The following is a 25876-nucleotide window of genomic DNA, read 5'->3' as shown; positions in this document are numbered from 1 at the left end:
ATCGGAACTCATGATAAAATGGCTGCAGTAACGAGGGCGGGAACTAAATCCAAGCAGTCAAAATACAAGGAAAATTCTGACGAGGACAAAATCCAAAGGACAAAATCGCAGGAGTATATTGGATGTACTAGTGCACACCCTATATGATTATTTTTACCTTCAATTGTCATATATTCTAAAATGTTATCTGTATTTTTTCAAATGAAATAACTTTCTTTCACTTAAAACGCCGACAACTCAATAAAACGTAAAAATGTTATAATAAAAGGTCAGGTTAGCTTTAATTACTTTCAGACATACCCATATAAAAAGTTGTGGGTATTCCTAGTTATTTTAACAAAAGAAACACTGACCAAAGCTTAAAACCCATTGTATTTTAAATTATAATGTGTAATGGTTTCGGATATCTAACATATCCTTCTTCAGACATTATCTAACATAAAGATTTTAATTCATGTTAGATAATGTCTGAAGAAGGATACGTTAGATATCCGAAACCGTTACATATTGTAAGGATCCCCACATCAGCACACGTTAACACAACACGTGTAATTGCTTTAAACAAGCCTAGCAGACGAGAATCCGACACGGAGGACACCGAGGAATGCCTATAGAAGACGGACCTCACGAAAGGACCCGAAGAGGACAACTGAAAGCTCAACCACCGAGGGACCTTGTATCAGTCGACCAAGAGCTCGAAACACCAAATAGAAGCTCGAAACACCAAAGAGGTCCGAATGCTCACACGCCCATCCTCCGGCACACGGAACTATCAAATTCAGGATCTTCAAGGACTGCTCTACGAGCCAGAGGAACAAGCTGACCAATTCGCTGACACCCTGGAGTACACTTTTCAACCGAACAACGTACCCTCGCCAGTAGAAACCCAGGAAGCGGTCCGTCAGACCATTGAGGAAGCACTGTTCGAAGATTCAGCGCCACCAGAAGCATTAGTAACGCCACGTGAAATTTAGCAGGTGATCCGACGACAATCTCTCCACCGAGCTCCTGGTCCGGACAAAATCACATCTGAAGCTCTCCGGAACATCCCGAGAAAGGCCCTGGTACTGCTCTGTAGGATATTCAACTTCATACTAATGCACGGCTACTTCCCGAAAGCCTGGAAGCAAGCTAGAATATGTATGATTCCAAAACCTGGCACTACCCGGACAAATCCTTCCAACTACCGTCCCATCAGTCTCATTTCGCACACAAGCAAAGTGTTCAAAAGGATATTTCAACGGAGACTGGTGCAGTTTGTAAATGAACAACACCTGCTGCCTGACCACCAATACGGCTTTCGAAGCGAACACAGTGCTGAGATGCAACTAGTCCGGGTAGTAGAACTCATAACAGCCAGGTTCAACGAAGGAGGCCATACCTTGGGTGTTTTCCTTGACATCGAGAAAGCCTTTGACAAGGTGTGGCACAAGGGAATCATCCACAAGTTACAACATCTTCAGAACTTCCCGCACTACCAAATCAGAGTGGTAGCTTCATATCTCTATAACAGATTCTTCTTCATAACCCAAGACCAATCCGGGCAGGAGTCCCACAAGGATCCGGCATCTCACCTCTCCTCTATGCGTTGTACACAAGCGACGTTCCTACCACTCCCAACACCATCCTTGCAACCTTTGCCGACGACAGGGCGATCTTTGCAACACATGGAAACTAACGCTACGCCACGGTCTACCTAAGACAGCTCCAACTTCTGGACGCTTGAACTCACCGGTAGAAAATCAAAGTGAATCCCCGCAGAACAGCAGTGGTAATGGGAAAACTTAAATAAAAGACACTTCTAGTGCCCTTTTGTGTTATAAACAATATTCTTTTTTCAGTTTTCTAGATATTCTCACAGCTTTAGTCCTGAATAAGACTATAAAGCTCCCTCATTCCACAGAATCTATTGAAATATTCAATATTTTAATGTTCGTGACAAACTCTACGTATTATTACCAGAAAAATATTATAGGCATGTCTTTTGGACAAATCAGCTAGGTGGGCCACGCTGGCTGAATGGTTTAGCATTCACCTCTGGTGCATGGGGTTCTTGGTTCGACCTCAGCTCGCGCCAAGTGAATTTTGTGGTGGACAATCACTGTGTGCGTGGATTTTCTCGAGGTGTTCCCGTTTCCTCCTATTTCCTTTATTTCTTATCATCACCGTCTCCTTTAGCCTAGTTGGCATAATCGTGGAACGTAAAACTTAAATGTTTAATTTCATTTTCTTTCAAATCAGTTAGGCCGCTACTTAGACAAGCTTATGAGTGTTTTCCTTCTGCATCTTTCTGTTGACTATTTGTGGCCCAATCTATCTAGAAGTTTGAAGGTTTTGCCGCATTAAACAAACGTACAGGAAACAAGAAAGAAATAGCATTTTGTCCGATTTTATTTTAGATTCACAAAATTCGAAACACATGAGCATAGACATTGTTCCAAACAGTACGTTGTAAAACATAAGCAGTCAGTCTCCAGAGAAAGTTTTTTTTTCCCTACCAACTACGTATAAAAGACTCAGAGACACAAAAATAAAGTATACAACCGCTGTTTGCAGAAGCGGATATAACATATTGCAAGATCTACATATTGATCTAGAGATTTTCGTCGCAATACGGAAAACCAGATTTTTTAGTATGTTCTACAGATTTTCTGTAGTGTAGGAGAATATACTCAAAAATATTGTGCAGCATTTTTTTTTCAGTGAGATTTATGAACTATATAGGACATATTTTACTCCTTGAAGGTATCTTGCTAGGGAGAAAATGCAAGGACGGACAATTGTCAAAAGAATGTTCCGCTGACTTCGCCTTTGTTTTCCCCTTACCTAGTTTTGGGCCTTTTCCATGGGCGCCCGAAGGGGAGGGCAAGGTGGGGCCCGAGTCCTCCTTCCTGACTCACGAAAATGTATTAAATTTCTCAAGATTTTCTTAATACAAATAAAATATACCAAACGTAATATAGCAACCAGGGATTTGAGCTCCGCTAGAAAATTTCCTTCCGACGCCCATGGTATCTTCTGTCCTACAAGAGATATGTCATAAATAGAAAATAATGGCCACAGAACCTTAAATTTCAGCACACGTAGATCCAACAATGTGCAACACTATACCACTACACTTCACTGTTATGTTTAGTGGTAATAGTGCATTTTAAATCTGTGCACACTTGTATATGGTGCTATTTCAAAAAAAAATATTTTTATGCTGAGTTGACAACACTGATTCACCTATGGCAACACTGTTTGCGGTTTTCGATAGAGCATTTTGTACTCATTGTATGATGCAACTTTTGTTTTGATTGCTTTGACGGTTTTCAAGATATTTACTTAAAACGCACATAATTCCATTATATAATTTTTTTCGGATATCCAAAGTTTGAAGCCCCGTAGCTCCTACCCTTCTGGTCCATAGCACCTTACATTTTGCTTGTTTACATTTCTCATGATGCTCTATCAGATGTGCTATGTGACAATAAGATTTTAGCAACAACTTGTGGGACCTTCCCGTGTAACTTCGACTCTTCCAAATGAGATGTATTTAACTATAATGTGCACATGCTATTTCACTCACTATACTGAGTATCGTTAGTGCAATCTCTACTTCACGTCACTACCACCTTCACAAACAGCTAGGGAATGGGACAGCTAAGATGACGTAGCCGTTAAACAATAACACTCAATCACAATAACACTCAGATGAAATCACTGATAGTCATACGGCATTTACTACTTTATTATGTATAAATAGATAACATACGAATTGAATTCATTAAAAATATAGGAGACAAGGAAAGAAAGATTGTTCCGACTATGCAATAAAATATATGAAACAGGAGAATGGCCAAAAGACTTTCTGAAAACGATCATAATACCGATGGCTAAGAAATAGAACCCAAAGAGATGTGAGGATTATAGAACTATTAGTCTCATATCTCATGCAACTAAAATTCTGTCCGAATACTGAACAGAAGGTTATATGAAAGAACAAATAAAGAAGTTGAGGAGGAGTAGTTCGGGTTCAGAAGAGGGAAGAGCACAAGAGATGCAATTGGATTATTAAGGGCGATCGGTGAAAGATTTATAGAAAAAGGGAAAGAGGTGTATGTTATATTTATTGATCGCGTGTTATATTTATTGGGAATTGTTGTTGGGAATTCTAACGAAGATAGGGTTGGAATGGAAAGATAGAAGACTCATAGGATACTTATACATGAACCAACAAGTAAGTGGTAGGATAGGGGAAGAACTGATGGAAGAGAGTACAATTGGCAGGGGAGTTCGACAAGGATGCTGACTCTCGCCAACACTATTTAATGTCTATCTAGAAGAGATAGTGAAAAAGATCCTATATGAGGATGATGGCATTTCAGTAGGAGGTAGAATGATTAGATGCATAAGATTTGCAGACGATATGGCGCTTGTTGCAGAATCTGAAAAGAAAATCAATAAAATGTTAGAAAAAATTAGAAACGGATTTTAAGAATATGGAATGAAAATAAATATTAGAAAGACAAAAGCCATGGTGATTGGAACGAAGGGGTCTGTGTCAAATATAAAAGTAGGAAAGGAGAAAATAGAACAAGTGAATAGTTTTCGATATCTGGGTAGTATTCTTAGTAATAACATGAAGTGCGAACGTGAAATAAAAGCAAGGATAGGAATGACGAAAGAAGCCTTTAGGAGGAAGAAAAGTCTGTTTTGTGGGACCTTGAATAAAGAGTTGAGAAAAAGACTCATAAAATGCTTCGTGTGGAGTGTTGTACTGTAAGGGGCGGAAACGTGGACATTACGTAAATGTGATGAAAATCGACTGGAAGCCTTCGAAATGTGCGTGTGGAGAAGAATGGAAAGAATTAGTTGAGTCGAGCGGAAAACGAAGAGAGAGTGTTAGAAATGGTGGGTGAGAAAAGAACACTTTTAGATATTATTAGGAAGAGGAAGAGAATCTGGTTGGGACATTGCCTAAGAAGAGATTGTATCATGAGAGACGTCCTAGAGGGTATGGTGGCGGGAAAGAGAGGGAGGGGGCGAAGGAGACTACAATTAATGGATGATATAAAAACAGAAAGATCATACGCGAAGACGAAGAAGTTAGCGGAGGACCGTGGAGCATGGAAGCTTCTCAGCTGCGGCAAGTGACCTGCCAATAAAGGCAGAATACCTATGATGATGATGGTGGTGGTGGTGGTATGACAAATCTCGAATTGTCACTGTAATACTTACTCAAAACAATGTTCCGAAGTCTGATATAGATTATAGTGATATAGATAAAATGTTCATTAGAAATCACTACTTTTCACATTTTAGAGGGAGGTTTAAGTTAACATTTCCCTCCACCTCTGATTGCACCGTAGAAACACCGGTCTTCTGTTTCATTTTTAGAGCTTGTACAGTCCGCAGCAAAAAACCTGCAACATGAGCATGTAAGTTCATGGGAATGAACATAACGTCTAAGTGGCACGAATGACGTCAGGAGAAACTTCGGCGTCCTCTCCTGTACACTCATGTCGGAGAAAAAGTTTTCGTCGTTTCAGAATAAACTTAAATGCTCATGTTGCAGGTTTTTTGCTGCGGACTGTACAAACACCAGTCCTTTCTTTTTCTGACTTCTCAGAAAGAGCATCAGAACTGGTTCTAGATTATTCTTACATTTAAAAAGCGGGTCCACTTTTATCTTAACACAAGAACCGGTCTGTGTAGTTTCTTGACATCTTAGAACCGGTGCTGGTCTTTTCTTCATATTCCAGAACCAGTTCCACAACCACTTCGTAACAAACCAAACAGGTTCTTGAACCGGTTCTTGAACCATGGTCAAAAGCAGAACCGGTTTTGAGATCGGTTCCTAAATGTAGGAAATATGTTGAACCGGTTCTGGGAGCGGTTCTTAAAGTTCAGAAACCAATGGAACCGGTTCTGGGAGCGGTTTCTAAAGTTAACAAAACAATAGAACCGGTTCTGAGAGCGGTTCTTAAATTCAACAATGCAATAGAAACGGTCCTAACTTTATCATGGGTTGTTGGTTCCTGAACCGGTTCAGAACCGGCTCTGGAATATACAGAGCGGTTCTTTTTCCATCCCTGCTTGTTCCCTATAAGCTGTCGTTCGTACAATTTCGACTGTCCGTCTTCCTAGTATGTGAGCAACAGATCATTCATAGAAATCGAGCTTTATGCGTATTTGTTTACCAGATATAATTCTTACCCTATTAGGCCTTTACGGTCACAACAAAACATTCTGTCACCTTTGCTATTGTTCTCTGAGATTGTGGTTTCTCATGTCGCACCAAGGAAGACACTTTTTCACCACATCCGGGATTAGTTAGGGCCTCCAACAGCAAGATCGCCCATTTTGTAGGAATTCAACGCAGCATTACAATTAGCACACAGAAACCTTTTGTCAGAGACTGTTTGCTTACTTTATTTACAACTAACTAATGCAGGGAAGGACACACCAATTATACACAACAGCCGTCCTCTATATCACACTTTCGAATCACTCATAATAGCTCCCTGCGTGCTGCTACCTAGTTATTGAAGATTTGGGTACAAAATCTCGCGGGCCATAATCTCACATGGCCAATAACTCGCGTAAATGTTGGCTTGCAAGCTTTGGATGACGAGATTTTGGCGTGCGAGATTGGACGGGGAAGTTTTGGCTACGCGATATTTTGACTAGGTAATATTTTGGGCGGCGAGATTTGGGAGGTTTTTGTGGCAATGTTTCGACTGCGAGATTTTTTCTGTATACGGATCGTAATCATTAACCTGAAACTACTTTTGTACTTTTTTTTTTTTTTTTTTTTTTGATAGTGGAGATGTAGTATTGTTCCATTTGTTCATATTTTCTGCGTATTCTGAAATTTAACTTTATATATTTTCATAATACTCTCCTCCTCACAAACATGTTTTCGTCTTGTGTAAATATATATTTTGTCATTCACACGTTCGCATTTCATGCATTCACTTGTAAGACTACTTAGTTATCTAGAAGTAATCAGGCTTTCTACTTCCCTTTTCCTCAAGTTTTCTAAGGAAACAGTTCTAGGTACTTATACGATATTCAGCTGAGGTTGAAGAAGTTATTAAACTAAACTTTGCAGATTGAAATCGTTTGTCAAATTACCGTAACGTATAAAAAGTATAAAACATTTTCAATTGACGTGATTTACATATAACAATGCATAAAACTTTTCTGAAATGATAAAGAGAAGTCACAATTTCTATGATCAAGTAGTCAGTCAATAGTATATAAAGATAGGATATATCACACAATGAAATCTTACAATGAAATACTATCGATATTTTTAACAAGACTTCAGAAGTATTGAAAGAGAAAACAATGAAATTATTGAGCTTCAGTTATCAATCTAATATCTGTGTATTAATGTGAGCAGTAACCGTATTTACAAAATGAAAGCTTTAAGAATGAATGGAAGTTTACTTCTAATAACGTACAGAGATAATTATGATTAGCAAATGTTAATTACTGTACTTCTACCCATTTTACTACAGGGTTCCAGATATCCCGGAGGATGACTCCAAAGAAAAGAAAACGAAGGAAAAGACGGATGATCCTAAACCTGATGAACAAAATAAAGATAAGAAGGAGAAGGGCAAGGGAAAAAAGAGTGTTGCAGAAGCGCCGATGCAATCCATGGATCAAATTCAATTCTTGCCAATGGGTATATGCTGTGATATTATGAAGAGACTTGCTCCTAAGACACGAAATGAACTTACAAGTACTAGCCTCTATTGGTCACATATTTCGTCAATGATCAAAGGTGAAACTGGAATAAAGAAGCGAGTGGCTAAAGAAATATCTAAATGTGAGGTAAGTGCAGAATAATTTATAAATAAATCATATTTGGCTTTCCTAAGATACGTTGAGTAGCTTGTAAATCGCTTCAATGTGGAGATGGTATCGAGACGAGAGAACACGAGACTTCATGCAGTCTTGGTCTCGTCCTAATTGACAAATAGGGAGTCTTGATGTCGGTCGCGTCTCGATTAACAGATACTCGTCTCGATTTGGGTCTTGGTCTTGAGTGTCAAGACTTGGTCTCGTCTTGATATTCTCGAAATAAATGTTTGAAATTTAAAATGTAGAAGTAATACGGTTTGTAACCTGTCGTTTCCTCTTGTTTTTTTTCACTTTCATTCTTAAAGAGAGTATTATTGTAGGTGGCGTATCTATTCATAGCTAAATGACTAACGCTCCTGTGCGCGTTTTCGAGAATTCAATCATCAGCGGGTGTTTCTAGATAAAACTCAAATAATGATTTACATCTCGTTTAAAGTTTATGTAGCCTCAGCATGCCCGTACTTGTTATAGAATTAAATTGTAAACAATCAACTCCAATACTCTAGTTTATATCCTTGCTGATAGGCTTATTTAGTGTTATTATATTTTAAATGACAGATAATACACTGAACCCGTAATTTCATTACGAATATTAGGATTATATCTCAAACTAAGTAAGGTTTGCAAACTATTTTTTTTAAGGTATTAACATTCAACACCTGCTTCAATCACCAGTCCGCAGGAACGTGTGGAAATAAACATTTTCCGTAATTTTCGTTTAATGGCGTATTAGACTGAATGGGCCTTATTCAGAGTCGTTATTACATGTGATTAGCGTTAAACGAACGACCTGACTAACCACTGAATCATGCAGTGGTCAGGCCCTTAGTATGGTGCTAATCATATTTCAAAACGACTCTGCATAAGGCATAATGAGTCTAACAAGGTACATTCGTGAAGTGTCTCCTCGGGATTTCTGTAAAATTGATTCAAATGCAAAGTTCTCCGCGGCTTAATGTGTATTGTAATAATTTTAGCAGCCCATACTGCTAATTTGCATATTTATGGGCCTTCATATAGCCGGAATTTAATCATATACTACTATAATACTCGGACACAAAATTGCTTTTAGTTTCTTTGGAGGTAACTGAACATGAATGTTGGCATATGTAAAACAAATTGAATCAAGTACCGCTTCTCTGACATATGTTATCCACCCCGGTCGCCATATTGGATTCAACTTTCGATTTTTCAAATAGGAATAGGTGCAAGTGATACATCAAATTCAAATACAATTTTCTCGGAAACTCATTGGTGTAGTGAGTTTAACCGTAGCTTGTACCGTTTGCAAGGTATTGCATGTTAAAAGTCAGGCGCTTCACGAATATTGAGCCAAGTAGAAAATTGTGCAGGGCCCCGTGTGTATATGTAATCTTTTACGTGATTTATCGTTGACGAAATATTCTCTAAATGTACATAAAGACACACAGACGTCAATACGGAAATGGCAGATCTTCACCCAAATCTTGTCATACCTGGATTTACATTAGCCATTTTGATCTAATACAATACTTGCTTGTTATAGCATAAGATGGAAGTAAAAACCATCACTGACAGAAATGTAATAAAATTATGACACCAATGTTGTAAACAGTTTGTTTATACCTACAATATTTTTCCAGTTAGAAATTGTTTTGATTTGTCAACATCAAAAACGTAAGCGTAACTGATATTACTCTGCAATGTCTATTCGCGAAGTGCCTGGAAGGATTTAACATGCAATACCTTCCAAACGGTACAAGCTACGGTCGGTAAAATTCACTACCCCAGTGAATGTCCGAGAAAATTGTATATGAATTTGATGTATCACATGGATCTAGTCCCATTTGAAAACTGAAACTTGAATCCAATATGGCGGATCCAAGATGGAGGCCGAAGTAAGTAACATGTGTCAGAGATGGAGTACTTGATCCAATTTGTTTTACATATGCCCACATTCATGTTCAATTCCATCTAGAGAAACTAAAAGCAAGTTTGTGTCGGAGCGTTATAGTAGTGTCTGATTGAATTCCGGATATGAAGTCCAATAAATATGCAAATTAGCGGTGTGGGCGGCTAAAACTAGTACAATACACATTGGACCGCGGATAACTTTGCATTTGAAACAACTTTACGCGAATCCCAAGGAGTCCCTTCGCGAATGTACCTTGTAAGTCATTTCGTCACTTCCAATGACAACGCAAATTTATGGTTGAAAAGTTATGGATTCGTTCCAAACACTATTGCCTCTAGGTTAAGAAAGCATAGGCTAGTATACAAGAGACATTTGTTTTCGTCTAAATGTTTCTTTACAGTTGACCTAATTGATATTTCATTTTTATTTTTATTTACTTACTTGTTTATTTTCGTATCGGGAATGTATGCAAAGAAGCGAATTTCATCTCATAGTGTGTGAAACTACGATAGATTTTCAAACTATGTGATTTCAACACTGAAACGTCAAATAGTATATCTAGAATTTCTGGTTACATTAGATTAATAAGATCAAAGATAGAACGTGTTTATCGGACGCTGAATCTATATAAAAAATGAACTACTCGCTTTCTGTTGGTATTTTTGCTCCATGGATATTACTAACCATACCGGAAGTGTTGAAATTTATCACTTCCGATTGCAATAGAAGAATAAAATCGGAGATGAAACATGTTCATTCGGTATTTAATCCATACAGAGAAACAGAAGTTGAAAGAAACCTTATCCTTCGGATACCGAATCCATGTCAGAAACCTACTTTTCGCTATCTATTAACCATTTTTGTTCTATGGATGTCTATTTGAAACCTCAGGTAGTAGTGTATCTGTAGCACATCCGGTTTTAGTAGAGCGATAAGGGTAACAATTTAATCTACTGTTGAACGCAGAATAGATTTATATAAAATAACTTTTCACTATCTATTGGTATTTATGTTCAATGATGAAGAACGTTGTAACCAGTGGTGCTATTCTAATTTTTTAACAACCGGTTCTGTATGTATGTATATACATTGTGTTTCAAAACAACACTGACAACGTTTGGGAGATGATTTCTGACACCAAGATAAGACAAAAAGTATAGACCAACCTGGGTGCACAAATGCTTCCGTTCCGTTATAGGCTGCCGAAAACACGAAAAAAGGAATTTTAAAGGCTAATAGCTCCAAAACGATGGGACCTACCGTAGTTGGGTCAAGACTTCACTTAGGAACTAGTATGAGCCCTATCCAAATATCCATGTTTCAGAAATCTCCGATACTTCTGCAATAATGTTTATGAAGGTAGTTGGTGAGTACTTCAAATTACGTGCGAGTAGCCAAACATCCTCTACCAAAAAATGTTGCGGAAGTACAGTTCGCGGCATAGAAATTGTTACACAAATTCTAAGTCCAAATTAATAACAAACTCTTGCCCCGTTTTCTTATGCATCCAGAAATACATGTCTCAATCAATTAGTTGCTTATAGTACGATCCAACTCGTCCACCTCCCCTTGTCTAAAGCAGTGTGTGTGACATAGTACACTCTTTCCATTCAGACCAAAAAAAAAAAAAAACATAAATCCAGTTTACAATGTTATAGCTCTAAAACAGTCTTTTTCATTCCTTTGTTCTGAAATATCTTTTAAGAGCCTAATTTTTTTAAAAAAAGTCACAATCTTCCCATAGCTTCATTAATACCTTTAGTTTCATGCTTTATGTTCTTAAAAGACTGCAAGCTAGTAAGATGCTCCCCAAGAAATCTATAAAAGTGCCAATAGCGGCCGTAAATTTTGTGCTTCCTAAAGTCTGTAATACACGCACAGAGGTCGAGAATATCTACTTACAGAAATGAGTGTTATTTAATGATTCATTTCATATCTTTTCAGTAATTGCAAGAAAATGTTCCAAGAGCGTCATTTGGGTAGGACAGGAGGGTGTAATTTCTCCTCCCTTGAGCTTCATAAATGCATATTGTTTGATCAAATGTATAGTAATACACTAATAAGAAAGTGAAAAAAAATTTGTCGGCGGAGACTCTCCCCCGAATAAAATCTAAAATGACACTGCTTTTAGCAACAAACCTATAGAGTTATGATAGCACATTGCTAGAGAGCTTACATTTGGTTTCAAGAGTCGAAGGTTTTATCTCAAGCCATATGAGTTCCTGGGCGACACTGTGAGAGACACAGAGAGAGATTGAAGTATGGAGACAGAGAGGAATGATTAATATACACAGATTTAGAACTGCGGAAAAATGATCGGACAGCATTCGTATTATGACGAAAATTGTAATTTTGTGAAACAAAAGAAGGGAATGTTTCGCACTGCGAGAATCACACTGGCGGTTGTCGAATTAAGGTGAACATTTTTTAGAGCATCAGATGATTACGAATGGAGAGAAAGATCTTGAGAACTGAGGAATTATAAATTTAAAAAAATCTGCAGCTTCTGAGACGAGTTTCGAACCACGGTCCTTGTAGTTATCGAACCATGACTTTATCCATTCTACTACGGACAACTATATGTACTCATTCACATACGTTTTCTTTAGCTACGTTGAAAGCTAACTTAATGGGATATTCCAAAAGTTGACTTGGTGGATGCGCCGTTCTCATAGGATATAAACCTTTTGTAACTTAGTTAGAATGTGCATAATGAACTTGTCCTTGTTCAGAACACTTTTTAGGGCAGTAAAATTTGTTACTATTGTGTTAATTAGGTTATATTTGATAGAACCATCTGATAAAGTAGTGACAAACCCTGTGCGTCATTGTTTGTTAGGTGAATGGTTAATGTAAGTTACTCCTACGTGTATGGTCCGAGCTTCGAATCAAGACCATTCTTATTGATTATTTTCTTTGAGCTACGCTCATGCTGTGCATCCCACAAGTTCAGTTTTGAAGTAAGTAGTCACAGCTAGTTTAATTCGAAATTATTTTCAAATATATTTGGTATTTCATGGGTTTCTCTAACTTTCGATGTTTCAAACTTGATATTAAATCTTACAACCTTAATGTAACTTATTTCCCTATGACATATCATCATGAATGTTTGCACAACGACGTCTGTCGGTCGTTAATGCAAAATTCAGTTCTTACTGTATTGTATGTATATATATGTAGAAAGTTTGACTCAGAAAAAAACGTACAGTGCAACAATGACTCTTGGAGAAATTTCAAACGAATTTACTATACGTATAAACTACCATCTCAACAATTTACTGTGGGTGGTAAGACACTGAAACCATTCCAGGGAGGGACAGGGGTTACAACTAAAAAAGTAATATAATACGAAAAATATTGGTGTCAAATTCATAGTTTTCTGGTTCGAAGAGATGAATAGTGCTGCCGTGTCGTGACAAAATGCTGTAACTTTGGCGGAGCAGTTTTGCGAAAATGAGCCGTAAAGTTTTCGTCCTAAAATGTGATCTGTATCGTGTAGAACCAGTGTAACTAGGCAATAATGGTCAACCAATCAATTTTCACCAAATTTAATGACACAACATGCATTTACTAACATTACATGTAACCACGTGTTTCAAAGTCAAGATATACTGGTTCTACACGATACAGATCACTCTCCCATTGTCAATTTCATGCCAACCAAGGCTTAATTTGGACTTACGCAGCATTCACCGTGTCACTATTCATTTTTGCACATGAATTCAACACATATCGTTCGTATTTGACTTCTTTTACATGTCATCTTCACCTCTTGGTAGGGGTGGTTTCAGTGTCTCGCCCCCATAACTATGGAGAAATTTCAATCAACGTAAGTATAATTAGAAATTACCATTTGAAAAATAACTGTAGAGGTGATCTTTTTCGGAGAGGAATTCTTTAACTACATTTTCGATATCAATGTATTGCCTTTTTTCGCTTTCCATTCTGAAAATTGCCAAAGGGCTCAACTGCACTATGAATATAGGTTTTAGTGGTATAATTCACTGAATGCTCGCTTAGTGAAAGGAAAAGTGAGACAGGAAAAGTGAGACACAGTTGTAAAAGAGAAATGAAATAAAATTTTTAAGTTTTACGTCCCACGTTTATACCGTTTACGCTAATGGAGACATTGATGCTGAGAAATGAATGAAATCGTGGAATGAAAAAGTGGGAGGAAACGGGAGAAACCCTAGAAAACTCATCCACACGATGTTTGTCCATAATAAGGTTCATTCGGCTCGAGCGGGGATTGAACCAAGGATTTAATGCACCATAAGTAAAGTTAAAAAAGAAAATGAAGTGAAATATCTAAGTTTAACGTCCCACGGTTATGAAGGTTAGGCTAAACGAGACGATGATAATGAGAGATGAATGAAATGGTGGAATGAAGAAAGTGGGAGGAAACAGGAGAACTCCAAGAAAACCCACGAGCACGTTGTTTGAAAGTTATAAAAAAATTGGCGTCTAAACAAATACGGAACACTACTATCAATGAGAGTTGTGTAAGATTAGATCTTTAGTTATTACATTCTAAGTTAAAATTTCAATCAATATTGTTCTTAATTACTTTTCGAAAATTTAAATTTTTTGCTGCAAGGACGTGATAAATCGTTTCAGTAGACTTCACAGTCTATAGCTCCTTCACAACTTCTGTTTCATTTAAGGCTAAAGTAGTTGCATTTTAGACATTGAGGAAAAAGTGAGAAATTATATAGAAACCTCCAAAGTGGAATTACGAAACTTCAGTGGGTCCCTTTTGATTGTAGGCCTCCCTCACCATACTCCCGTTAGATACGCCGGATGCATGAAACAGTTTCGCCTTTTTAGGAATATTTTCTAAGGCAGTACGAGTTTTTTTTTACTGCTGTATGAATTGAGTTGTATTTGCTAGAACAGTTTTTAAAAGGAAACGAAAGATCCTGTACTCAAACACAAATCATGGCTTTCAAAGCTCTAATGGAAAACGAAACGAATCGTCGTATACATGTTACGTTTTTGAAGAGAAAAATACCAAAACATTGATTGCACAAACGTATAATGCATGCAAATGTATAACTTATAAAAGGTGTTCGCTTGTTAGATGAGGGGTTAGTAAACGGGATTCTTCTGCTGGTGGTCCTACCTTCGAATCTCGTCCATTCTTGTTACTTTTTTCTTTTAGCTACACTGAGTTTGTGCATTCCGATCTTCAAGCTTGAACCAAATCTAATACCAGTTAGTGAATTAAAAGTAGCTGACATTATTTTCAAATACGAGACGTTATTACATGCTTTTCATTAGCTTACAGTACTCAACTCAGATATCAACTCTTTCATCTTTGATTTAACTTATTTGCTGACGTGTTTTGTTGCAAAATTCATGAATCGTGACGGAATAATTTGCTTTCCCAGTTAATGGTGACTGCTTTGAAACCAAGTGCAAAGTATGAGAATGAAATTGGTCATATCTGTAGTTTCGTGTGGAGAAGAAACAAACTTGTGAACCAAAGGTTTAAGAACAACTCAAGTTATTAATGGAAACTTTTCCGAAGATTATTCACTTATATCATTATAAAAGAAATACGGAAGACGTTCTGAAACGAAGAAATATAACATACAACTTTGCAAGCGGAGGCAAAGATACCTCACGTATCAAGACTAAAGACGAAACATTTACGGCGTAGTAATCGTGGTTGAGTGGTCAAGGCGCTTCATTGTTTCATTCATTCTCGTCATCACAGTCTCTATTAGCCTACCCGGCATAACTGCGACACGTAAAGTTCAAAGATTTAATTTCATTTCCAAACTTCTGTTACTCTCCCTCCTCCCACAACGGTCGTCAGCACTATTGACAATTCCGTTTTTATTAAAATAGTCAAGTAACAATTCAAATTCAATTTCCTCTATTATCAATTGGCTAGACTCAAGGCCTACGAAAGGATTGGGCGAGGGTTGCAACCGCACAAGGCGAAAATTTTTAGGGGATTTTACGGGCGTCAAATTCACTATGATGGTTAAGCTCTAATATTACAATTTTGCTTGAAACGGCAGACTCAGACATGGGCCTGTTCAAATTACGTAGCATCTGTAGTTACTACTTCGTGTCAGGCTTCAATCAATCTGGGATTGTTTTTCTAAGTCCACCATAACAAAATGTCCCCCTTAATAAACTCAGAAGACTTCAATGTTGATGAATCTTGTATGTAAGGAGTAGAAAATGGATCGATCTGGAACCTTCGGACATAAGAGGCCAACTCACGAGCCCCTGGGAAATTGAGCACCGTACACCGTGAACCCACGGTCTTTTACGACCTCCATTTTAGGGGTGAATTTATTCCCTTTTATGAGCACTTTTTAGGGGGTGTATTCGTTCTCTTTTATGAGCATATTTTAAGGGGTGAACTCGTTCCCTTTTATGAGCATATTTTTCAACCCCTATTCGAACATAGCAGAAATTTATAGCACTGAGATAGAAGAGCACATAAGACTACGTAACACACAAGGGTGTATTCATTCTCTTTTATGAGCATATTTTCTAACCTCTACGAACACATAGAAGAGCAGATAACACATAAGAGTACGTAATATAACAAGGGTGAACTCGTTTCCAACCCCTATTTGAACATAGCAGAAATACATAAGACTACGGGGGTGTATTCCACCTCTATTTGAACATAGCAGAGAATAGGGGTATATTCGTTCCCTTTTATGAGCACTTTTTAGGGGGTGTATTCGTTCTCTTTTATGACCACATTTTAAGGGGTGAACTTGTTCCCTTTTATGAGCATATTTTCCAACCCCTATTTTAACATAGCAGATAATACATAGAGATTATGAACACACAGCAGAGCATAATACTACGTAACACACAACCACCTCCATTTTAGGGTTGAACTCGTTCCCTTTTATGAGCATATTTTCCAACCCCTATTTTAACATAGCAGATAATACATGGAGATTATGAACACACAGCAGAGCATAAGACTACGTAACACACAACCACCTCCATTTTAGGGGTGTACTCGTTTTCCAACCCCTATTTGAACATAGCAGAACATCAGACTACGTAATATATATATATAACAGATTCAACCCCTATTTGAACATAGCGCATCAGACAGAGATATATACGAAACATAGCAGGGGTGAACTCGTTTCCAACCCCTATTAGGGGTGGACTCGTTCCACGCTTATTTGAACATAGCACAGCTAATAAAAGAGTATGGCTTACGTGAACCCACGGTCTTTTACGACCTCCATTTTAGGGGTGAATTTGTTCCCTTTTATGAGCACTTTTTAGGGGGTGTATTCGTTCTCCAACCCCTATTCGAACATAACAGAACTAGTAAAAGAGTATGATTACGAAACATAGTGAACTCGTTTCCAACCCTTATTTTAACATAACGAACATAGCAGAGAATAGGGGTGGTGAACACACAGCAGAGGTGTATTCGTTTTTATGTAACATAGCAGAACTAGTAAAAGACTATGGCTCATTTTTCAACAACACATAGCAGACATAAGACTACGGGGGGGGGGGTACGCGTTTTTCAACCCCTATTGTGACATAGCAGATAATACATTTGAACCCTATAGCAAAGATTCTTTTAAGAAGTGAACTTCTTCTAACCTATATTTAAAGATTGCAGAGGAATGCGAACTTCCGTGTTTTGTTATCAGTTACATGAGACAATACGATCATTCAACGATAGAACTGAAAAAAAAGGAATCCCTGAACGTAATATTACGTAATACAATCAATCACAAAGGTATATGTTGATCGTTCGCGGTATAACTTGTCATTCAACGATAGGATTAAAAAAAACTGGTCATCAACTACTACAAGTTCCAAAATAATGATCATCGAGGTCAAAGGTCAACATACTTAAAACCTAATAACACGAAAACTGAGCCACATATTGAGGTGCTGTTTCCAAATCTAGTAACTGGTCATCAACTACTACAAGTTCCAAAATAATGATCATCGAGGTCAAAGGTCAACATACTTAAAACCTAATAACTCGACAACTGAGACACATAATGAAGTGCTGTTTCCATATTTAGTAATCGGCCACCAACTACTACAAGTTCCAAAATAATGATCATCAAGGTCAAAGGTCAACATACTTAAAACCTAATAACACGAAAACTGAGCCACATATTGAGGTGCTGTTTCCATATTTAGAAATCGGCCACCAACTACGACAAGTTCCAAAATATTGATCATCGAGGTCAAAGGTCAACATACTTAAAACCTAATAACTCGAAAACTGAGCAAAATATTGAGGTGTTGTTGCCACATTTAGTAATTGGTCATCAGGTACTACAAGTTTCAAAATAATGACCATCGAGGTCAAAGGTCAAAATACTTAAAACCTAATAACTCGAAAACGGAGCCACATATTGAGATTGTGTTTCCAAATTTAGTTATTGGTCATCAACTACTACAAGTTCCAAAAATAATGAAAGCCCAATGAACCAATGAACGCAAATAACTCTTAAACAGAGCAACGTATTGAGGTGCTGTTTCCAAATCTAGTAATACGTCATCAACTACTACATGTTCTGAAAACACTGACCATTGAGGTTAAAGGTCAAATATTTAAGCTTTAATAACTTTAAACAAAGCCTGTGTGACCTATTCAGTTTTGTACCAAGCAGAGAGAAGTGAAGAATGAATAAATATGACTGGCTTACTTCGAGAAAGAAAGCAACGGTATACATTTTAACTAGCTGCGTATTTTAAATCATTTTGTACTATTTAAATAAACAATCGGATAAATTTTCAATACTATTTTATACTCTTGAGTGAGCTTTCCAATTTTGTAGCAAGGAGGACCATTTTTTAAACTAACTCAGAATTTCATTTCATTTTGTAATACTCAAATTTGGATGGAGTGTTTAGTTTTGTACGAACCAGAAACATTTGATTGGATTATTTCCTTATGTACCAACTGGAAAAAGTGAAGGGCCATTATTCAAATAAACGAAGGGATAGAGTATTTAGTTTTGTACCAAATAGAAAAAAAGAAGTGAAGTATGAATAAAATTTAGGTGGACTATTTTCTTTTGTACCAACTGGAAAAGAGAAGAAGAGCTACTTTAACTAGCTCATTATGTACTGTTTAAAGAAACGAAAATTGACTATTTAACTAGCTCAGAATTTATGTAAGAATAATTTCAATGTTCTACTTTTTATACCAACGAGAAAAAATGAACTAGCTGAATATTTAAATATACGAAAGAATAAATTTAAGTGACCTATTCAATTTTGTACCAATGAGAAATGGCATTTTAACTGGCTCAGCAAAAGGCGAAGAAGGACTATTTTATACAATTTTACTACTCAAATAAACAATGGAGTATTTAGTTTTGCACCATTTTGGAGTATTCAAATAAACAAAGGAATAAATTTGAGTGACTTATAATTTGTGTCAACTCTAAAATCAATTAAACGAAGTAATGCATTTGAGTGAGCTATTTAATTTGAAAAACCGAAGTTAAGTATTTTATACCATTTTGTATTATTTCAACAAACAAAGGAATAAGCAAAAAAGGATCATTTTATATCATTTAAAACTAGTCTAATAAACGAAGGCATAAATATGAGTGAGCTATTTAATTTTGTAGCAACCAAACGATCATTTTAACTAGCTGAGTATTTTCACGAAAGAACAAAATTGTACTAATCAGAAAAAGCGAAGAAGACCCATTTTAACTAACTGAGAATTTCTGTACCTTTTTGTACTATTTAAACAAACGATGGGATAAATTTGAGTGACCTGTTTTTTTGTACTAACCAGAAAAATCGAAGAAGGTCCAATTTAGCTAACTCAGAATTTATATACCTTTATACTAGCTCAATGAACGAAAGAACAAATTTGGGTGTTCTACTTTTCCATTTTAGCTTGCTGAGTATTTTATACCATTTGGTACTACTCAAATAAACGAAAGAAAAAGCGAAAAAAGACCTTTTTAACTAGCGCAGAATTTCTGTAACGCAAAAATTAATTTGGATGGAGTAACAAGAAAGAAAGCAAAGATATGCCATATTAACTATTTAAATAAACGAGGGGATAAATTTAAGTGATCTATTCCATTTTGTACCAAGGAGAAATGTCATTTTTATCTAGTTTAGAATTTCTAGTGCATGTTGTATTATTTAAACAAAACGAAGGGCTAAATTTGAGAAAGCGAACATGAACCATTTTACTCAAATTTGGATGGAGTATTTAGCTTTGTATGAACCAGAAAAAAAGTGAAGAAGAACCATTTTAACTAACTCAAATCTTTATACCATTTTGTAGTACTCCAATAAACGAAATTTTATTTTTGTACCAATCAGGAGAAAATCAAAGAAGGGTCACTTTAACTAGCCAAGCAGATAAAAAGGAAAGAATTAACACTTTGTACTAATCAAGTAAACGAAGGTATAAATTTGTACTAACCAGAAAAGGAGAAGAAGGATCAGTATTCTATACTTTTTGTGCCACTTATTGGGGTGTCCTATTTCCTTTTGTACCAACGAGAACCATTTTTAACTGGCTTAGAATTTTATGCCTTTTTGTAAAATTTGTATCAAACCGAAAAAAAGCAAGGAAATACCATTTTAAATAGTTCAGCATGTTATAACTTTTTGTGTTTTTGGTCTACCCAATTTCTTGACCATATTGTACTATTTGAACAAACAAAGGAATAAATTGGTGTGACCTATTCACTTTTGTTACAAGCAGAAAAAGCCTTTTTAGTTTTGTACCAACCGCGAAGGTCCATTATAACAAGCTCGGTATTTTTATAACATTTTGTATTACTCAAATAAATTTGGATGGTCTATTTCATTTTTGAAACAATCAGATAAAAAGCTCACAATTGTATACCTTTGTGGTGTTACATTTTGTATATGTTTGTGTCATCCAGAGAACAATTTAAATTGACTCTCACTGACAATTCAGTTGCTGGTAATTCAGTATTTTAGCTCTAAGTATTATTTACATGTGCTAGTCCAATGTTTGTAATATTACAATACTACAAATTGATTCATTTAACAGTTCAAGTTCTTCTATTCTTACACAATCAAATGCATATGCTACTGTGGGCTCAGTGTTCATTTACAAAATGAAATAATTGTTTATCTTTCTCTAAAAACATTTCTACTATTTCTTTGATGTAATAATCACACTCTGTAATGTATTCATACACCAGATTAAATTTTTGTCCAAAGTATAAGTGTTCTTAATATTGCAACCTTTAAAATGCTTCTTTAAATAAAGTTTATAGATTTTCTCTCTCATTGAACGTTTAATTAAGATCATCCACACCTTTTGTAATAATTCGTAATCATACTGCAGCAAACAGTTGTGATCTTTTTCATTTTCATTATGTTCAGAACATGCTTCACATAGTAATACTGAATTTGGTGTATACTCATTAAATAATTGTATAACACATGTATTACTAATATTTTCACTAGTACACCCGCACTCATTAGCTTTCACTTCAAAACAGGTAATATTTGAAACACTGTCATCATCACTTTCCGGGAGTATTTTATCATTATATCTATTATAGCGTCTAAAATAATACAGTTCTTCTAGTTCTTGTGTTGGATATATGATTCTCACTTTATCACGTAATTCATCTGGCAAATCGGGGTCAGACGGGTGAATTAACAGTATAGGTTTTTCGTTTTCACGCTGAATTTCTTTTTCTCTAGGTGAAACATAAATATTCTCCATGCTCTCCAGCAAAAACAAATCAAATAAATAGTTTTTTCAGGTGTTCTATGCATTATCCGTGTTTAATATGTTTTAAAACAATACAAAACAATTCGTTAATATAACATCATAATGTATGTTCTATTATTTCCAAGTATACCCCATAAACTTATATTCCATTATAATAAAATACATAAATGCAAAAATATATATTTGTCTTTTTTGATTTAGACGAGGAAGGAAAGTAGATAGGGAATGGGGATTTTGCAGACAAATTTATTATTAGCCCATTTTAACAATATGTCACCCTATCATCTCTAATAACTTCTAATCTACCCCTAATAATTTCTAGCGCACTTCCTATCCCAAATAACTTCTATCACATCTCAAATAACTTCCATCTTACTTATAATAACTTCTAATGCATTCTATCACTAAATTTAGTTACAAAAAATCACTAAATCTAGTTACAAAAAATCATTAAATCTAGTTACAAAAACAAAAAATCACTAAATCTAGTTACAAAATCTGGTTATAACCGGTTTTGACTTCAAAAAATCACTAAATCTAGTTACAAAATCTGGTTATAACCGGTTTTGATTTCAAAAATCATAAAAACTTATATCTAAAGTATTACAATGGAATCCTACACAAAATATATTTATTACAATGGAATCTCCAGTTTATAAGCTTTCATTTGACACTTGAACCATGAAAATCCGTTAATAATTAGCTTTAAAAACTCAATGAGAAGGAATACATACAACTCTGGAACAGGTGATCTGTCACTGATTCATTTTGAACGATTCCAGTACCAGCACAGAACCGTCCAATCCGGTTCTCTTTCCTTCTCCTCACACCAACATACATATATATGCATTAGCCTCCTCATGCCAACAGAACTTTTTAGCTAGCACTCGTGAGATGGAACAGTATACCGATGACGTTGTATAATAGCTGTTAGACTACGTCATTGAATCCACAACAAAATATCTCTCGAGTCTCTTTCTCTCTTTCCTTCCGATCAACACTCAGTGATAAACTACATGATATGCAACACCATTTATTGAGTAGGTGGGTAACTTCTTAAAAATGCCCACCTAGCTAGCAAATATAGCTAATACATTAAAGTTCAAAAAGAAAAAGTCAGTGTATCCAACTCAATATATTTTTTCGGAACATTCCAGGATTTTAATTTTTCAAGATATCGCTTTAAAACATATAGGGATGAATTCACCCCATTACTAATAAATATGATAATTATTAAAAATGAGTTGGCAACACTGATAGTCCCACCCCCAAATAACGTTAATATTTAATACCTCCGCTCCTAATTAACCGATTTTAAAAATTCAAACGGTAAATGAATACTAATAACATATCCAATTTTTTAAAGTGCATAGATGGTTGCATAACCCACAGGATATGTATCCCTTTTTCAATATCTCTACAAAATTTCAACAAATCGAAAAATAAAAAATACTACCATAAGTCAAATAAAATTTTAAAACTTTTTTACAGAATAACATTTTCCTGAAAACTCAAAAATAAACCCGTAAAAAATTCCCGAAATTTCGAGTTTGCTGTAACTTCATCAAATATTAACCGATTTTCAAAATTCAGACGGTAAATAGTTTCTATTTTCTTATAATTTTTTTCTAACACGTTACTGGTTGCCTATGTATAAGGATAAAATTATAAAAACAACTTTTATGACTTAAAAAATATAAATTTTACTTAAAACTAAACTATACATAATTACTAACACCTATCAACTACACCACACATAAAAGTTTATTAAATTCTACCTAAAACTAAACTATACATAATTACTCACTAACACCTATCAATTACACCACACATAAAAGTTAATTAAATTTTACCTAAAACTAAACTATACATAAAAGTTAATTAAATTTTACCTAAAACTAAACTATACATAAAAGTTAATTAAATATGACTTAAAACTAAACTACACATAAATACATTTTAACTATATCTTATAATGCCCCCAAGCTAATGTACTTACACCACCCTCTAGTATATATCTTTTATCATCATTTGAATCTAATGCTAACTTAATTACAGCTATGGTATACACATCATGCTTACAACTTCGAATTAGATTTATATTTTTATATGTTTTCACATCATTGAATAGGGTTTGCTTATAATCATCAAATTGTAACTCTTTTGCTACTACACATTTTGTTATTCCTTTTGCTTTTCTCTCCTCTTTATTTTCAACTTTAAAGGTATACATCTTTGATCTTAACCCAATAAACTCCGTCATTATTTTACCTTTGTTTTCATCCTTCATCTTTCCTAATACTTTTTTGTTTACTAGTGGTATTCCATATTGATTATTCTTTCCATAATCACTTGTGTCAAATAGATCAACCATTTCCTTTAAGTCTTTGTAGAAGTCATCTGTATCAATTTCATATATAAAACTATCAGTATCCGTGTAACATAAGTCTATATCGATATCGTATTTAGGTTTCATAATATTGTAATGGAAGTCATACATTAATAGTTTTGACAAATCTAGCACACTCATACCAACATATATAGGTTTGTTGAAGGTCAATTTTTCTTTTTTCATATGTATCGCACACAAATCTTCAGTAAATATTGTTCTATAATCGAAGTTCGGTTTTGCTATTAACTTCACCACCCTGGCTGGATCACATTCTAAGGTAATAGATGGTCTCTTTCTAATGTTTTCCATTGTTTTACCAAATACACTATTGTTCATTAACTTGTAAAAATCTTTCTCGAAATCATTCTTAGCTTTTGTTCTCATATTTGTATTTAGATCAATATATTCCTTTAACCAGTTTGATTGCTTGAACTCCAATATTCTATGAATTTTCTTTAATGTCATCCCAAGTGACATATACAATTTTAAGTTTCCTTAGTGAATAACATACCTTTCTTTATTGTAAAGCGTTGTTAATAATTTTGAATGTTTCGATCCTGGTGGACACATATTTTCTGGAGCTAATGGCAGATCTGTATGTTTATCATATATTCTGGATATTCTAAATCAACTTCTAATATGTAGCCAGTTTCTGAATCATCTGGAATATTCATTATGTTTATGTAAGGTTGAACCCATTTAAAATCTTTGTAAGGCATGTATTGACTCATAGCCCATCCATATAAATTATTTGCATCTAGATAAGCTAAATACTTCGAAGGTTCGTCTTTGTTATAATTTTTCATATATTTATTATTTGCTTTTACATATCTCTTACTACATTGTGAAATTCCACCTCTTATACCTTTTTCTACCATTAATATTTTGTCATAGTCAGTTAACATTTCTAGTTTGATCTTAGTCATCTTTAACATTGAATCCCACGATAAACCAGGAGCAGTGAAATACCAAGCAGGATCTAAACCATATGCTTTTAAACACACATCTCTAAAACTTTTAAATACATCAGCTAATATTAATACATCTGTCTTGTTATAAAGTTCTGTATATTCACCTAGATTTTTAATATTGAATGACTTCCAAACATTTTTCGCATGCTCATAATCTTCATCACTGATGTGGGTTTTAGTAAGTTTATTAAAGAACATTTCTTTTGAAGGTAGTTTTGTTTCTTCTAATCTTTCAATTGAGTCAATATAATCATATGGGTACACACCTTTTTTTAATTACTAAATCTAATAAATCATTAGGGAAATACTTTGACGTTTCTCTATATTGTTCTTTTGTAAGGTTATTTGCTAGTTCTGCTAAACTCTTTGACATAAACCTAAATGAATCTAGAAATCGTAAATTAATTCCATTCTTTTTATCAACCTTCACATATTTTGAGTATGTTATATATTTTTCCTCATTATTTGCAATTAGTTTTATTTCATTCTTATCATAAGCAAGTTCTTTAACAAACAGGTGAGTATCATAACCACTTAAGTTGTGAATAAATACTGGAATAAAATTAGGATTTAGATAGCTTAAGTTACAATAACTGTGAGCTGCACCTCTAAACTTCCCAGTTAAATGATCATGATCTCTTACTTTTGCTTTATTTTTATTTATATCCTTTAAACATTTTCCTAATTCATGTTTCCATTCTTCTAACTTTTCAATCATGCTATCATTATCTTTAGCGAATTGTATTTTCTTATTTAACATATTTATTTGTTTTTCAATTGCTGGTGGTAAATCATTCAAGTTTCTCTCACATATATGACAACTATTGGAATTATTATATATCTCGTTCTCATCTTTAGTTAGGTTATTCATTTCAACATTTTTGTTATATATTTTCTTTATTTCTATTGCTTCTTGTTTTAACTTCTTCACAAACACCTTTGCGGCATCTAAACCAATATAACTAACAGGACTTTTATACACACCATTTGAGTATTTGATATAATAACAGAAACTCATTGGTAAATGCTTTTGATAC

At 35.1% G+C, this 25876-nt stretch overlaps 1 protein-coding gene across 3 annotated transcripts in view; it reads left to right on the top strand.

Annotated features, from left to right (window-relative positions):
- LOC145664567 (F-box/WD repeat-containing protein 10-like) overlaps window positions 1-25876 on the top strand; it is a 187607-nt gene that overhangs the window by 76457 nt on the left and 85274 nt on the right. For all 3 annotated transcript variants that reach the window (XM_081731345.1, XM_081731346.1, XM_081731344.1), the window contains one exon: window positions 7512-7830. In XM_081731345.1, the coding sequence (XP_081587471.1) occupies window positions 7512-7830 (319 nt within the window). The remainder of the gene's footprint in view (window positions 1-7511; window positions 7831-25876) is intronic.

This window comes from Thermobia domestica, chromosome 11 (assembly GCF_964235325.1).
Source record: "Thermobia domestica chromosome 11, izTheDome1.hap1.1, whole genome shotgun sequence".
In the NCBI taxonomy this organism is placed as follows: Eukaryota; Metazoa; Arthropoda; class Insecta; order Zygentoma; family Lepismatidae; genus Thermobia; species Thermobia domestica.
The sequence above is the reverse complement of the archived record's forward strand: the minus strand, read 5'-3'. Positions and strand labels throughout refer to the sequence as shown.